Raw genomic sequence first — 18,197 nt, forward strand, 5'->3', positions numbered from 1 at the left:
GCAGGTACCGGAGCATGGTGGATGGAAGAGTCACTGTGATGCTACAGTTAGCAGCTGTCCATGGATCCGGCAAACGTGGATGAATGAAGACTATGCACACCAGGACAAGTGGCAGTGCCCGTAGTAACCCAGATGACAAGTATGGCGTACGTTGGAGGTGAGGGGAGCCCATGCGGACTGTAGAAAATTTTGTTTCAGGACAGTATCTGGTGGTAGCAGCCGGTTAGCCTAGCCACGGACCAATGCAGCTCGATAGACGAAAAAGCTTCAGTCAGCTACTATATTGTGACTGTCCGAGGGTTTACACCATCAATATGTTTGATTTACTGAAACCAGTCCGACTGACAAGATCCCCAGCTATATCACAAGGCGATGAACAGCTCCAGATCGCTCACCACTCCAGCAGTAAGGGCAGCTCCAGGTAAGAAGTGTCCGAGCCTAGATGTTTTAATATCCAAACAAAGCTGGACAGAGGGCTCAATATCTGTTATCAGTAGAACAGATACACAGAATAATCATAGCAGTTTTAGCAGGCTGAGAAGCGGCGAACATAAGACGCCAGCGTCCTCTCCAGCCTCCTGTTCCTGTAGTTATAGGAACTGTCCACTTCTAAACAGTTCTATGAACCAGTCTCCCCCAAACTCGGTTTTGCTGTTTGCGTTCCTATTGCCAAGTGGCCATAGGAACTGGTAGGAGGGGTAAGGGAGTGACGCAAGCACGGCGACTTTTATTTTGACGGAGCGACGGACCTTTACTTTGACGGCGCTGAGAACGCCAATGCTCGCATTCTCTGTGTTCATTAGTTAGCGATCTGTGTTCATTAGTTGGTGATCTGTCTAACAGTACTGTTTAACATGTTATTAGATAGAATTGTTATAGAAAGTACACAGTATATGAAAAAAAAGTTATTAGCCTATGCCGTGTGGTTGATGTCCAGTGTTGCTAGCTGAGCAGAAATACATAATCATGTTTGACTTGGTCCCCTCAAAGTTGCGTTGGATTTTCTCTTCAGCATAAAGGTTTAGAGGCCCATCTATCACTGTTTTCCATGTTTGTATCTAGTTTCTGGAGTAAATATATAGGCTAATCTGTGTGTTTACATATAGCTGTTTTAAAAATGGCAGGTGCAGGTGTTTTGCGTGCGTTCGGTCATCAGCGTACACTAACGTCACGGGTAGTTCCTATAGTGCTGGTTTAGACCCTACTCTGAAGTAGGAGAAAAAGGTCGGAAAGCGGCTAATACAGCATAGAAGTCAGATAACCTGCACAATTTTGACAAAAATCATATTTTGTACCTTGATATTGTAATCACAATGATTAAGTTTGATTTATAGATTTTACATTTAAATGTGGGGCATCTATGTATGGTGTATTTTCACTCACAAGATAATCAGGCTACACCATTTTAAAGTTACTGGCCTTTCAGAATTACTACTAACCAAAGCAAAAATATCAGAAATTGACCAGATTGTCAATAACTGCTTAGAGTTAAATTAGTAATTCTAAAATTAGTATTAAGTATTACAGTAAAGTATTATATCTGATTCTGAATCAATTAATGGTTTTCAGTTTTATGAGTCAATACATTTTTGCAGATACTATAAAAGTAAAATTAAAATAAATAAAAAACAAAATTATGGTATTCACAATTCATTAAAAAATCAGCCTTACAAAGTCAGAAAAAGTTCCTTACAGTCAGCATACTGGATACAGCGTGTTGAAGCCTCTCCTCCATTAACATCCATTACACTCAAAGAAAACAATGTATTCAAATTTCAAAATATGGCGCAACCCTCTTTATGCTTAGTTTTGCTAATGTTGGAGGCTCCTGGTAAGAGGATATATTAATCATAACCTGCCAAATTGGCCAACGAGTTAATAAGTGTTACTTGCCACGGTTGATTTTCACCCACATTTTCCATGATCATAACCAATATGATACAGATTATTTTTGTATTTGTGCTTTTGTATTCCTACTTGCAATACCAATATGTAGTTTTTTTTTTTTTACTAGTCTTTTACACAGTGGTATTTATAATTATTCGCCTACTGCAATACGAGGTTTGATAACACTGAACACTTTATGATCTGACACGTTATTGTCTTTTTCTCAATAGCTGGGCAGTGTTGTGCCTGCACCGATATCTCAGTGTCTCGGATGTTTTCTTAATGTCTCCTGTGTAGGTGAATTTAGCAGAGCGGGAGGAGGAAAGGTGGCAGACTGCACAGCGCTCCATGGCGGAGCTGCGTGAGAGGGTCACGGGCATTCAGACGGAGGAGGAGTCCATCCTCCAAGCCATAGGAGCTCAAATTGACTCAGCCTGCCAGTTCTTGTCAAAAGACTCAGCCGCCAAGCTTGAAGTACCCACACACACACACACACACACACACACACACACACACACACACACACACAAACTACAGTACACTACAGAAAACACTTGCTACACTATTGTAAAAGCTGCATTCAAATTTGTGTACTGTCAGAGTATGTACTGCTTTTTGTAAAGACCTCACTTCTTGACTTATTACTTATTGACTTATAATCTTGACATGCTACAAATGGCATGTTGGCATGTGCCTTGCGACTTACGATGTTAGCTGTGCCGTAGTTCTCTGCCATTGATGACTCCCATGCTCACGTGGCCCCTTAACTTAATGGGAGTTTCTAATTGACTGGTGTTTCTCCTGAGCAATAAGTTATTTTACTTAAAGACTACAAATCACTTAAAGAGCTACAAATCAAACCTTGTTTTAGTGTAAGTGGTGATCGATTGTTGCTAATAACATAATATATAATTTACTGACATAAACAAGGTTGTGCTGTTGAGGCTTGCGCAGTCTGTGGAGAAATCGAAACAAGTGAGCACAACACACAAAATCAAAACAAATGAGCAAAAAAAAAAAAAAACGTAATACTGTTAACATACTGCGGGTAGAAATTCAAAATGTGGAGTTTTTATATTTATAACGTATGATACAGTTAAGCAACATAACACGACCACGAGTGCTGTCTTCCTGAATACCATCACGATTGAAAATGTGACACTGATTTCATACAACAGTTCAATAAACAAGTAGTTAATATTAAAGGCCATTGCACACTGAGTCCAAAATTCACATCCAAAATTTTCGCATGTAAAAAAAAAAATTCGACCTCACGTTATGTCAATCACGCTTGCACACTGTCTACAAAACTTTCGTCCGTAATAAAAAAATTCGGATCGGGTTCGATTTTCTGCGTTTTTCGCATCCACAGCCAGTATTTTGAGAGGTTTTTTGACAATTCAGAGCCACCGTACAAGCGAACGACAAAATCCCCTTTCAATCAGATCGAAGTTTCGAATCGATTAAGGTGTGATTGAGCAGCCAATTCGATTACTAATCATGTATTATTTGGGTATAAAATATAACCTGTATACAGCTGTTGCGTCTGCCCAGCGCTTCTGCTGGCCGTGTGTGTGTGTGTCCATACCTTAGACATACTGCCAGTCTCTGTTCAGGATCGATTGGTTCATGGAAATTGGTGGTCTTCTTTTTAATATGTGGCTCCAGTATCGCTCAGTATCAAACTGTTCCACTGACATTCGGAGGTAAATTTTGAATCGCTCGGGATAATTTCGCAACTGTTCGCAATAAGGAGGTGAAACTCTCCTTCCTCTCGGCCCAATCTCAGGATTGGATGGACCCAATATTTCCTCTTTCTTTTTCTCTTTTTAAGAAGAAAGAGGGCAACAAAATCATCCTCACTGCTTGACGAATCCATTTTGTATTTTTTGCGGTTTTTTTCCGCAAAGGTTTAATAAATACGCATCGGACTCAGTGTGCAAGGTTTCTGTGCGTGACGAATTTTAAGGCTGACGAACACGGAAAAACGCATCCGAAAATTTTGGACTCAGTGTGCAATAGCCTTAAGTCACTTATGTTTTAGATGTAATATTGACTGTTTTTGTTATATTTCAGCAGCGAAAATAGTTCCAAACTAAGATCACAGCAGAACCATAGTGGATCTCACAGCAACACACCTTGTTTTATTATTGAATGATTCAGTGCTTTGAACAAATTGGTTGAGTCAAAGATTCAATGACCAATTCATAAACAACTGTCTCATTCTTGAATGAATCGGCCGATTGAACGAATGACTCACTCATTAATATGTCCACTTATCTCCACCTACTGGCATTTTAGTTTAATGTTTAAAAGTATAATTTTTAGGGGTTCAAGCACGAAGTGCTGAAACCCTATTGTAATTGTACAGATTTTTAGGGGTTCAAGCACAAAGTGCTGAAACCCTATTGTAATTGTACTGATTTTTATCAGGGGTTCAAGCCCGAAGTGCTGAAACCCTATTGTAATTGTACTGATTAGGGGTTCAAGCACGAAGTGCTGAAACCCTTTGTAATTGTACTGATTTTTAGGGGTTCAAGCACGAAATGCTGAAACCCTATTGTAATTGTAAGGATTTGTAAAACGCATCGTGCAGGCCAAACCGTAAGGCCTAGAGACTTGAAACCTGGCCAGATGGTAGGCCTCAATTTGGGGACAACCTATCAGAGTATGACCCCGATTGGCCCATAGGTGGCGCTACAGCAACCAAAAGTACAAAATCGCTCATAACTCTTGGGCCGTTTGTCTTTTTGAACTTTTGCATTTGGGTGGCTGTAACAGTGTCATTTAGAAAAGGGGCGTGACAAAATACACTAAAAAGCCTATAAATCCTAAATGAAAACTCAGAACTTCACAAAAATTGATGAGCATATGTGACATAACATCATTAACAAGCATGCACAATTTTATTAAGATCGGACCATAGGTGGCGCTATAATTGTTAAAAAGCTTTAAAACCATATATTTCCTATGGTACATTGCCTTTATTGGCTGTAAATGGTCTTTTCCATCTATGATGTCAGTGGTTACATGCTTGCTAAATAAAATGTAATAACTTTTGATGCTTTTGTGCTTAAAGGCCTTAAAGGCCTTAATTGCTTGAACCCCGATAAATGCTGCTTGCAGCTTGAATTATTAGGGGTTCAAGCACGAAGTGCTGAAACCCTATTGTAATTGTCCTGATTTTTAGGGGTTCAAGCACGAAGTGCTGAAACCCTATTGTAATTGTGCTGATTTTTAGGGGTTCAAGCACGAAGTGCTGAAACCCTATTGTTATTGTTAATTTTCCCATGATGCAACATTCAGACATAAAACTGATCGGGCAGACCAAACCGTAAGTCGTAGAGACTTGAAACTTTGGGGGCTGATAGTACTCACACCGCCTACAGCGTCACCAAGGCCCGCCCCGATCGGCCTGACGGGGGCGCTACAGCGGCCAAAAGTACGAAACGGCTCATAACTCATCAACCGTGAGGCGTAGGCTCAAGTGTCTTATATCGCTGGAATCCTTGGCTCGAGGCGGACAAGATGCATGCCTCGGATTTGCTCACCCGTCAGGTGGCAATTTTGAGTAAATTGAGGTTTTTCGAAAAACCTACTTTTGCGAACTACTCCTAGGTTTTTGGCCCGATCGGAACCAAACCAGTGCAGAAATATTCTCTGGACAGTGATTATCAATAATCATAAAAAAAATTATTAATTTAAATTCACGGTCGCTAAGGGAAACCAAAATGTTTGATGGCACCAGGGCCACTTTTACTAAAACAATTATAACTTGTGAATGGAAAGAGATATTTTCGCTAAACTCGAGACACATGTTCGTGAGCTCATTCTGAGGTTACTTGAAAAAAATCTCGAAGATTGGCCAAGTGGTGGCGCTACAACATGGAAAAAAGTCATGAAAATGGCTATAAACGCACCCAACCGTTAGTCCTTTGAAATTCTGAATCCTTCCCGAGTCCAACGATACCAAACATGCCAGGTTTCGCCTTGTAGTTTGTGTATCATTGTCATTTAGCACTTAAAAAACTTGCGATTATCTTCGAAACCATTAGTCCGATCGAGACAAAAACACCACAGAAAATTTGAAAACATAGGTCAATAGCTAAACAATAACGCCCAAATGTCAAAATTATGATAGGAACTGACAAAAATAAATAAATAAATAAATAAATACAAAATTCAAATCATTGTCACCCATGGATTATTTTTATGCTCTCATAAATAGAAGTGTCTAAACTTCAAAACAAAATGAGATATTTACAACAAATTTGACAGACATGTATGGGCACACTTTGAGGACACTTAATAAAAGTGGTGGAGATCAGGCAAGACGTGGTGCTATAACTGTCAAAAAAAAAAAACTTTCCTCAGTAAATTGCCTGTATTGGCTGTAAATGGTATTTTCCAACAAATCTAAGTTTATTTGTTTATTTGGATCCCCATTAGCCACTACCTTGGCAGTGGCTACCCTTCCTGGGGTCCCAACAAGTAAAAAATACAAAACTACATTTAATCAACAACAATAAAAAGTCAAGTCAATGAAACATACTAACCCAACATCCATTCCAAATATCAAAATCAACAATTTACTATATATTTTGACATTAAATGTTCCTTTAAATATTTTTTTTTAATTAATTTTTCTTGTAAAAATGTGTAATCAATGGTAAATCACTCCATATTTTCATTCCTCTATACATTACAGTCCGTTGTTTTGCAGTGGTTTTCGAAACAGGAAATAAATAAAAACACCCCTTTTATGCATGCCTGGTGTAAAAATTATGACTAGTACTACTATACAAAAGTTGAGAGTACAGGACATTAGGAACTCTAGACACAGAAATATTTATTATAAAATAAAGCAGAGAGACTATCCTTCACCAGTGCATTCTTAGTATATTAGCTCTTCTATAACAGTTTAAATTCAGTCTTGTCGCTCTGTTCTGTACAAATGTAATATTTCATTATATCATTTTTTTTTTTTTTTTTACTTGATGCACTGGTTGCCACACCACTGGGAAATAACACGCGATTCATCCAATCACTGATTGTGCTGCAGTGACTGACGCCCCTGAGAGCCAACAGTAGCGGCATATTCTTAAGGCCCGCCCACTGTTCGCGCCGACGCCGCCGCTGTCAGCATGATGAGAGAACAGATCAGATGAGACAACAGCACGGAGCATTTCTCCAGAAACTCTTTGTATTAAATGATAATCATAATCTATCGGAAACTGTGATTGTGTGCACTTGGAAACTTTGGATGCATCAACCTGGAGTGTTGTCGTGAGTGTTGAGAGAGAAAGGTGAAGTGGAAATCGGAGTAAAGATTTAGTGTATCCCAGAGTGATAATCTTTATTGAATAATCTTCTTTAATTGAATATGTGATGCAATCTCGTTTGGTGAGTGACATTTTTTTATCATATGTTATCTTATGACAGATATGTCCATTTCAGAAATGATCTGATATGAGCTGAGTGTAGGCCTGCAGCCGCAGTCACAGGGCGAGCTGAACCAAGCATCATCCAAGTGGATGCTGCACATTGGTGGTGGTTGAGGAGATTCCCCCATCTATGTAAAGCGCTTTGAGGTCTCAGAAAAAGCGCTATATAAATGTAACGAATTATTATTATTATTATTAGTTAGCCGTGGGCCAAAGCGTGTAATAATGATCATTGTATCATGAGTTGAGACAATGAGTGTTTTATGAGTGTCTATGTGTTAAATAACTGCGAAAAGTTGGATTAATGTGTCATTTGAGCTGCGCATGTATATCATTTGTTACTGAAATGTTGAGACAGAAATTAATTATTGTACGTTTGCCTTGTGTTTTCCAAGGCTGCATTTTCTTGTTCTCTGTTTTTTCCCTATGTGACCGTGATCGGCAAGTGTATCCTGTTTTGTGCCATAAATAATCCTGTGGAGGTGAATCATCTGCCTATTGAATGCAATTAAATATGCACAAATGGCTAGCAGACCAGTGCCCATGGACCTGTTTCCCCTGTGAACCGTAATTTGAAACCATCAACTGGTAGGATAATTACAATTTTATTTTGTTTTTTGGACTCAAAGGACTTTGATTTGTGGAATTTATTGATTGTTTTTACTTCTGAAATGGAGAGACTTTGTTTTTTGTACTTTAACTGATCGAGAGAAGTTTGAACAACTCTTTAAACTGAATCATTCATTGATCATTGATTCACGAACTCTGATCAGCTGAGTCGTTTGATTCATGAACTTTGTTCAACTTAATCAATTCATCTCTCCAGCATTTCCAATTCATATTGTTGAACATACTATTTTACTATAGAAAGATAAGGTGGTTTATTGGAAGGAATTATGAATCACATTGTGTTTTGAGTCAAATCCAATATCTGATTACTAGTGTTTCTTTCGTCAACAAAAATGATGACTAAATATCGTCGTCAACGAACCACGTGACGAAAACGAGACGCAACGTAAATGCTGGTCATGTGATGATAACTAGAATTAAATGTATAATGCTAATATTGTTGACGAAAAAAAACGAGACTAAATGTGGTTAACAAAATTTTCGTTGACCAAAACAAGACGAGACAAAATGTTATGACGTTATTTCGTCTCGTTTAGTCGCATTCAGTGTTGGTCAAGTTACTTGGAAAAAGTAATTAGTTACTGATTACTGATTACTTCTCCAAGAAAGTAATCCAGTTACTTTACTGATTACTTATTTTCAAAAGTAATTAGTTACTTTACTAGTTACTTTACTAGTTACTTTTCAAAAACATGATGCACGAAATGAATACGCTATAAAGCAATAGACCTTTCTGCTCAATTCTATTCTTTCTGCATATTCCATCATCTAAAATTGAATCAAATGAAACATTCTTTTTTAAAACTTGTTTTATTAGTTTCAGTATTTTAACTTTATGCACTTTGCATCAATGACTCACTCATTAAGATGGTCGCCTGCCGCCTCCTACTGGCGGTTTATAAATATTATTTCTATGTACAAATAATAGGCCTATTTCTTATTTGTATATTCAAAAAATACTTTAAATAATCTCATTACATTATTTAATGCAGTTTATTTGATTGGTAACAGCCCTTTAGCATCTTATTATTCTATTGTAATTTATTGATCAAATTTAAGAATTTTAAATGAAAGATGAAGCAAACGATTAGGGAAAAATGCCCTTTAAAGGTCATTTTAAAAGGTTAAAATATCATAAATATGCAGATTTATATATGTTAAAGCTGAATGAACTGATGAGAATACTGATTCGGAATAAATTATATTTACAACACACACACACACAAAAAAAAAAAAATCCTGTTCTAACCAATGTTTTTACTCGGACAAGGTAGCCTATATATATTTTTTTATTATTATTCATTTATTTACCCATAAACCTGTCTTTAGGAAGCCATAAGTTACAGTGGCAAGAATAACTTTGTGAAACCTTTGGGGATGGTGGACAGGGTTTACATAAAGACAGGAGTTTGCCTTAATCTAGTTGATCATGCATTTCTTTTCTTTTATTCCACAGCTGATGTGTGCAGTTTGTTATTGCTTGCATTAAATTTTCTCTTGTTTTGTTTTTTAATTGCAGTCTTTTTCTTCTGCCATTCATGCTTATCAGCTCCATGCAATCTTAAGCTTTTCTTGGTTCAGCTGCACACAGTCTGAAAAGATTTTTTGGCAGTTTGCAAAAATAAAAGACCCATTCTAAGAGCTGTTGACTTTTCTACCTTGGGAAAGAACGTTAAACGAACAACTTAAAAAGGCATGGCAAATCATAAGACTGACATCACTCACAACGTACCAATGCATTATCCCTCATGAACAAATATAACGTCTGATGTTTGCACGTGCATACAGTTTACCATTACGACATCGTTCATGAATAAACATGACGTCTGAACACGGACAAACGGTTCATGTTGACGCGTCAAAATTCACGCGTTTCGTTTAAAGACTTTTGAACGCGATCGCTTGCCATAGTGTTTACCACTGACTTCGCGGCGCTCATGACAGTCACTCACGAGTCACGGCTCACGTCGCGAGACAGTCTCGCAGTATAACGCAGTAACGCAGCCTGCTTACGGGGAAGTAACAGTAATCTAATTACTGTTTTTGCAATTGTAATCCCTTACTTTACTCGTTACTTGAAAAAAGTAATCGGATTACAGTAACGCGTTACTTCTAACGCGTTACTGCCCATCAGTGGTCGCATTATAATTATTATTTGCAATATTTCTGTTTCCCGTGTCTCACTTCAGGGGCTGCATCAGGTCACACTGCGCAGACGCAGGTGACGTCACTTCCTCAAGCCCCACTCGCGGCATTATTACAAGATGCAGCTGCGGTGAGTTAGCGTAAACGACAACAAACAAAGTTAAGTCTGACGGCCGTTTCACACATACTCCGTGTGCAGTGTGTATGCAGTGCAGGAGCAGCACACGCTATAGTGCTTTCACATGTGCTGCGTTTGCAGTGCGTAACTGATCCACGGCTGGACCACAAACACATACTCACTATTTTTATTTCAAATCCAGAAGTTATCAAATACTTTTATTTAAAAAAAGTTTTGTCAGCATTGCGATTCTCTTTGTACACACATACTCTTTAATAGACGTAATTCACTTTTAAGCACAATTTAAACAATGTATTATTCAATGCACTACTTCTATATAGATTTATAAGCAAGTGGTAAAATATTTAGCCGTGTAGTTATATTAAAATCACAAACATTTTAAATTAAAACTTAAAATTGACAAAAACAGCCAACTCTCATGCCTTTTCTTTTGCATTTAAATTTTAATGCAATAAATCTTGGATGTCACAAAGAACTTGTTTTTCCTTCTCTACGAATGAGATGAGTGTTACTTTTCTGTTCGCTATTTTTGCTATTTTTTCCATAGTGGTACACTATATTGACTGGGTTAAATAGAATTGCATTACTAAAATTAGACTAAAATACAATTTTCAACTAAATGTCTAGTTTTTGTCGACTAAAACTAGACGAAAAGAGTCATGGATAATTCTGACTTAAGACTAAAATGCTCAGACTTTTAGTCGACTGATACTTGACTAGACTAAAAACAGTATGAATGTGACTAAAACTAATAAAAACTAAAATGACAGCTTGATACAAAGACTAGACTAAAACTAAAATTAAAACAGGCTGTCAAAAACAACACTACTAATTACATTTCTTTTTGTACATTTGGGTTATAGAATGTAGGGCTGTCGCGTGAAGGAATTTCCCATGTGGTAATTTTGAGTGGCTCAATAGCGCGACATGCAGTATTATCACCATTTATATATTTGGACTTATTTATATAGCAATAAATAAATATAAATAAGTGTTACGATGTGTTCAGCATGCACAAAAATCAAGGACATTTTCTCTAACGATGTAACCAGAACTAAACAGCGTCTCTGCGCATTGAAAGGCTGTCACTCAGTGCACAGTTACATTGTTACAACAACCGATTGTCTTTGAGTCATTAAACTGTACATGTACAAACACGTTCAAAAACGCTGATTCATTAAAAGATAGATGTAGTGAAACTAGGTGTTAATTATTTTTAACTTTAAGCTCTACTTTTCAAAGCTGAGCTGGCCAGCAATTAGGGCTGGGTATCGTTCAAAAAAATTAGATACCGATACCTTGATTTCGATACCGGTTCCTGACGATACTTTTTTCGATACCAATTTTATGAAATCCATTTTAACAAGATTACATAACACATTACCTCAGAAAAACTTTGGTTTAATTTTTTTCAGTTTGACTCATGCTCCTTAGCCTCTGCACAAAGGAACAATTTTTTTTTTATAAAGAGCTCATGCTCACCAAAGCTGAATTTGTTTGATCAAAAATACTGTAAAACTTGTAACATTGTGAAATAGTATTACAATTTAAAATCTTATTTGAATATATTTCAAAATGTAATTTATTCCTGTGATGTCAAAGCTGAATTTTCAAAATCATTACTTAAAGGTATAGCGGAGGATTTTCCCGAATTTTAGAAAAAAATTCAACCTCTCCACTTTTTGAAAAAATGCACATGCGCAACATTCTACTTGCTCCCGAGAGGGAACGCCTATTAAACGTGTGCACGAGAGAGCATGCACGAACTAATCATAGCTTACATTAACTTTTACTAGCAGTGATTTTAAATGGATTTCTCCAAATAGCAAGCCAAACTTTACCTGTCAAGTAGAAACTTCGCGACTGAGGCATCAGTGGGAAGCCCAACCTGTGTTTTGAGCGCACGCCATCTTGTGAATCGTGCACTGTAAAATGTAATGAGTTGAGTTAACTTAAAAAAGTGAGGAAACCGATTGCCTTAAATTTATAAGTAAAGTAATGAATTACTTTTGAGTTGGTAAAACTAAATAGTATTTGTAGACTAAACTTAATCATCGAGTACAATTAAGTACTGGTGACTCAAAAGCATTAGTTGAGGTAACTTATTATTAGTGTTCACTTTACTAGTAAATTTAAGGAAACCGATTGCCTCACATTTTTAAGTAAGCTAAACTAACAAAAACGAGTAAAGCAAAAAACGAACTATGTTGTCAAAACATTCATTTTATTGTAACAGTGTACAAAAATAGTTTCTTTAAAGCATTTTTAAAGCAAAAAGGGTTGATGGTGAGTGATTTAAACAACCAATTAATCAACCCTACAATAAAACATTTGTGTTACTGCAAACACACAGATAACTGATTAAAACAGACATTTTTGTTGTGGGTATAGGGATTTGTCACCCATCAATCTGGATACAACACCCAAAATGCAAATATAGACCTAAGACAGTCTTGTTTCTGCTATTATAAACATATGAAAAACAAGTTTCGTTACTGCAGTTTTGGTTTTTGTATCCAGGCTGACAGTTGATTAAATAAAACTCACAAATTACGTCAGAATTGCAACATTTACAGTTTTGCTTTTTAGGATTTGTATCCAGGATGACAAAATTATACATCCAAAGTGTAAAAACAGACCTACAACAACAGTCTTGTTTCTGCAATCAGCTCAAATCTGATTAAAACAACAGATGTTTTTTTAGTTGGATTTGTTTTAATCAGTCACCCATCAACCTGGATACAACATCCAAAATCCAATAACAGACACAAGACTAAATCTTTCTGTTATTACTAACAAACACATCTTGACTAAATAAAGTTTTGGTTTTGCATTCAGGTTGGTAGGTGTCTGATTAAAACTATACCAAAAAATGCAACAACAGACCTACTGCAACACGGTCTTGTTTCTGCCATCAGAAACACAAACGACACACCTTGAACAAAACATCCAATTTATGCAGCAATTACAGTTTTGTTTTTATAGGATTTATACCCAAGCATGTGAAACATTCTCAAGTCCATCCATTGCTATAACACCCTCCAAAATTATTGCTTTATCAGTGACCTCCAATGGCAAACCTTGTGGAGACATAGGGCTGTCCTCTGGCACCCCAGTGAGAATTCCTATTGATACTTGAGGTGCAACAATATCAATGTCCTAAGAAAGACAGAAAAGCAATATTAAAATACATTCTTATATTCCAAACGCAAACAAGTGCATGTTCCTTTTAAAATTTTAAACTGCTTAAGGTGCTGTTAAGTAACTAGTAAATTTGTAACAGGGCTTCAGTGGGAATTGTCAGTGATAATTTGGATCTTTTCAGCAAAAGAATCATTGAAACATTTAATAGCAATGTCTTTAGTAAAACATTTACATCCATCCCATGATCGGTTTGGTTTCAAACATTCCTCAAAATATCTTGAGATCCTTTCCCTATCCTTTTAATGTTTAACTTATTTAATGCTAATTATTGGTCATCGAAAGGCATTTTTGTTGTTACTGCTTAAACCGTCTGTACCAGCAGAGTGAGGCGATAGGGTGGAGAAGGGATGCTGCTAAAACTGTCACGGGACATAGGTAAAGAATGTCTATATATACAGACCTCTTTGCGCTGAGTAGTTGGATTGAAATTGAATTGGAAAAATTCAAGACACTATTCTATATGAGATTTTTATACTTTGAAAACGGTTTCATCCACATTTAAGAGTTATTTGATCAAATGTTATGGAAATCAAAGAATATATTTTACTTTCATTTTATCTATCTTCTATGTGCTTTATATAAGATCTCTTAAATAAACGTAATGCTGACACAAAAATTGGGACATCCTTCTTGTAGCACTTTTTACAGATATTAAATTAGAAGAATACTTACAAAGCATGTTTGGAAGAAGTCTGTAGTGTCTTCCCCAAGAAGGACCGCAAGACCACGGAGAACTGCTGTCCGTCGAGCAGTGACATCAGTGATGTTCTAAGAAATAATATATAAAACATCAAGCTCAACAGTGAAAACAGATCACTTTAAACTTGACAAAAAACACTTACTGCAGACTTCATTTGCATTAGAAACTCCGAGAGCTTTTTTTCCAGCTGTGCCTTTCTTTGATTCGAAAACTTCCAGAAAACGAGAAGTATGTTTATCAAGGGCTGAGAAGAATTCTTGCTTGAGGTTTTTGCTTGTGATCCGGTTGAACTCAGCAATAATCTACGAAAAGGAGAACAAAAGAAGCACATTAAGACTTAAAACATTTTACATGCCCTAGATAAAATGTGTCTTAATTACCTGACTTTCCCTGAAGAGTGCTGGCCATCTTTGTAAAGTCTCTTTTACTGAAGGCTCCTTTTTAACCAACTCTTTTCTTCTTAGCGAAAAAGTTATGTCCATGTACTGTGCTATCAGTGTAGAACTCTTTTCACAGAAATAAACACAGAACTTACACTTCCACTGCATGTCCACTGCACTCTTCAAAGAAACAAACTTCTGCAAAAAAGATAACAGAGTTAACAAAGTATATGGATTAATGGTAACAAGCAATTTGTAAAAACATTATTTTTAGCATCCACTTTAAAAACTTGCATAAAATATTGGTTTCTTTGCAGCACATCTCTTATTTAACATTCTTTTGCATTTTAAGGCATTGAATTAATGGTTTTCGGGTCGATTCGTTTGAAAACAGAGAAAGGCAATCTAAACTGGCTCACGAATCACTAATTTGTTCAGTATATGGTCTGAAGGCACGTGAGGTGTTTAAAATCAGAATGAGTTTTTAGTCTTAAGAAAAACAAAAAAAACAATGTCGCTTAGACACACGTGCTTACAGAATATATAACCTTACACGTTATTGTATGTATTTTAGAACAGAAGGCAAAAATCCTCTATACTATGCTCAAATGTTCAATTGCAGGTATGAGTAACGTTACTCATGTAAAGAGCTTCACTCGTCCATCACTAATCTGAAAAAAGTTGTTTATATATGAAGAGTTTCATTGCAAAACGAGATATATCCATTTTGAGAAATGTTGGTTATTTGACATTATTATTTAAGACATCAACAGTCAAGTTCATTCACAGTTTTTTGTACATTAAACTATTACTTGAGCTCAGTGAAGGCCAGGGACACAATATTCTTCAAATCCAGGATATTTTTTTATTTAATTTTATGTCCATAAATAGTTCATAAGTCAAAAACCATGCCAAAATGCAACATATTTATCTTAACATTGTCAAACATCTTAAATTGGTTAAAAAAAACAATACATCATAAATATATGGAATAGTATATACAAAGATTGATTAATAATAATAAGATTCTGATTTAGTTTTGGCCAGAACATACACAACTTTTTTTTTTTTTTTTTTTGCAAAACGCTATATATCCACCTTAGGCTATATTTTACTAGGCTGCTGTAATACCATTAAGAAAAGCTAGTGAATCAATGTTTTGTTTTGTTTTGTTTGTGTGTGTGTGTGTGTGTGTGTGTGTGTGTGTGTGTGTGTGTGTGTGCGTGCGTGTGTGTATACGTGACTGACAGCTCGCCTACAGTATTAAATGGTAAACGTTATTGCGTTTTGCAACCGAACTCTTCATATATAAACGACATCAACACTAATTATAAACTTGTTACTTTTCCATTGCATACCTTTTCCTTTTACTCAAGTAATTATTAAGACTATAACTTCAACTAATTATTTACACAAGTTTTTGTTACTCTATCCACCTCTGTAACTTGTCTGTTGACCTAAAACACGTTTATCTTAAAGCGAGACGATTACCAATTGTTAGATTGCTAAGAGCAATCCAAGGTCATCCATCGATTTTATATCAATATTTTAACAAATACTACTGTTTATGAACTTTGATTGGTATATTGTTATTTTGTAATGAAAATGTAGCAGTTAAACTATAAAAAAAAGACTCACCTCATCATGCTCTCATCCAGCCACGTACAAAATTAATGAACCGGCTATCTGAACCGCTTCTTCTTCGTCCAATTAATGAGCTCTTACTCCTTTGGAGTATTACCGCCACCTACTGTATATCTGGTGCATTCACAATACTTAAACTTTTAAGTTGAGCTAAATGAACAAGTTGAGTTTAAGCACTTTGTGTGGGGAAAAAGTTGGAATTACTTAGTTAAACTAAGTAATGTCAACAAACTTAATAAAGTAAGTTAAGTTTACTTTGTAGTGAATGTGAAAGACATAATTCACCTTTGTTATTAAGTGTAGTTCTGTACACTGTTTTTCTGCATAACTGTTCAGGGATCGCGGTCCCTTTAAGATGTTGGGAAGGCGTGATTACAGAGGACGCGGTTCAGCGCCATTCTTCCGTGGTTTTGTTTACCTTATAAAATAAACGACACACGCATTCGTGTGCTCAAAGTGAGAAGTTGTCTCTTGCAAATTACTGCAATTTCCACACTGGTGACCCCGACATTAGTCTGCTGGACGTATCCAGAGACACGACGCGATCATGACCGCGAACGCTGTCACCCTCAAACTCCCCGAATTCTGGGAATCGTCAGCATCTGCATGGTTCGCCCAGACGGAAGCGCAGTTCGCGCTGCGTGAGATCACCGCGGATACGACCAAATATTACTACGTTGTGTCTGCTCTCGGAAATTCAACAGCATCCAGGGTGGTTAGCCTTCTTACAAATCCTCCCGAAAACGAGAAGTATACAGCACTTAAAACCCACCTGTTGAAAACGTTTGAACTGTCGGACACTGAGAGAGCCAGCAGGCTTTTCTCACTTCAAGGACTGGGTGACAGCAAACCGTCCGAGCTCATGGACCGTATGCTGGATCTTTTGGGCGAACACAGACCTGATTTTCTTTTCATCCAGCTTTTCCTGCGTCAGCTGCCTTCCCAAGTGAGAGCTGCATTAGCCAACACCACAATCACTGACTGTCGTAAACTAGCTGAAGAGGCTGATAAATTTTTCCTGGCGAGTCAGGGACATTGTGTGGCCGCGTTTTCCCCTGCACATATTTCTTCAGTGACACAGGACGACTCCACACTTATTGCTGCGACTACTTCTCGTCGGCAGCAGTTTTCTGGCACCCAACAGCTCTCTGGATTGTGTTTCTATCATGCAAAGTTTGGAACCAAGGCCAACAAATGCCGTCCACCATGCAGTTTCAGTGTTTCGGGAAATGCCAGGGCCGGCGCTCAGTAGTGGCCATGAGTGTCGGCCGAGTAGGCAGGCTGCTTTTCATCCGCGATAGCATCTCCGGTCGCCGTTTTCTGTGCGACACGGGAGCACAAAGGAGCGTTCTGCCTGCATCCCGTTTGGACATGGTGACCGACAGCCACGGCCCCCCTATGGAAGCTGCGAACGGTAGCCCCATCCGCACATATGGAACAAGGTATGTCGAACTGTGCTTCGGAGGACAGCAGTTCGGTTGGGACTTTGTTACTGCAAAGGTTGCCGTTCCCCTCCTCGGCGCCGATTTTTTGTGTGCACATGGACTGTTGGTAGATGTTAAGAACTGCCGTCTGATTGATGCTGTCACGTTTTGTTCTTATACGTGCACGCTCAGCGAGGCTGACCCCATCCGACTGTCTAACATGCTCTCAGCTTCCGATGACTTCCACCGTCTACTGGCCAGTTTCCCAGCCCTCACTCAGCCCACTTTCTCTGCATCTACTGTGAAGCATGGTGTGGAGCACCATCTTGCCACTGCTGGTCCACCCGTTTACGCCCGCGCTCGGCGCCTCGACCCGACCAAGCTTGCCGTTGCAAAGGCTGAGTTTGCAAACATGGAACGCCTGGGCATAATACGCCGATCCGACAGCCCATGGGCATCACCCCTCCACATTGTCCCCAAACCTGGCGGCGGCTGGCGCCCGTGTGGCGACTACCGGCGGCTTAATGAGGCAACGGCACCTGATCGATACCCAGTCCCAAACATACAAGATTTTTCAGCACACCTGGCTGGCAAGGTAAT

The 18,197-nt window shown here is 37.8% G+C and overlaps 1 protein-coding gene and 1 long non-coding RNA gene across 5 annotated transcripts in view; one reads left to right on the forward strand and one right to left on the reverse strand.

The window, feature by feature from the left end:
• cep128 (centrosomal protein 128) overlaps positions 1-18,197 on the forward strand; it is a 178,759-nt gene that overhangs the window by 96,367 nt on the left and 64,195 nt on the right. For all 3 annotated transcript variants that reach the window (XM_084433350.1, XM_084433351.1, XM_084433349.1), the window contains one exon: positions 2,185-2,361. In XM_084433350.1, coding sequence (XP_084289476.1) covers positions 2,185-2,361 — 177 coding nt within the window. The remainder of the gene's footprint in view (positions 1-2,184; positions 2,362-18,197) is intronic.
• Positions 12,451-15,210, reverse strand: LOC311305560. Of its 2 annotated transcripts, XR_014630026.1 has the most exons (4): positions 14,530-15,210; positions 14,292-14,451; positions 14,122-14,217; positions 12,451-13,404 (listed from the first exon to the last, which is right to left on the reverse strand). It is a non-coding gene; the product is annotated as an uncharacterized lncRNA (long non-coding RNA). The 2 variants fall into 2 exon arrangements; XR_014630027.1 differs by having other exon boundaries at positions 14,292-15,208.

This window comes from Rutilus rutilus, assembly GCF_951802725.1.
Source record: "Rutilus rutilus genome assembly, chromosome: 15".
In the NCBI taxonomy this organism is placed as follows: domain Eukaryota; kingdom Metazoa; phylum Chordata; class Actinopteri; order Cypriniformes; family Leuciscidae; genus Rutilus; species Rutilus rutilus.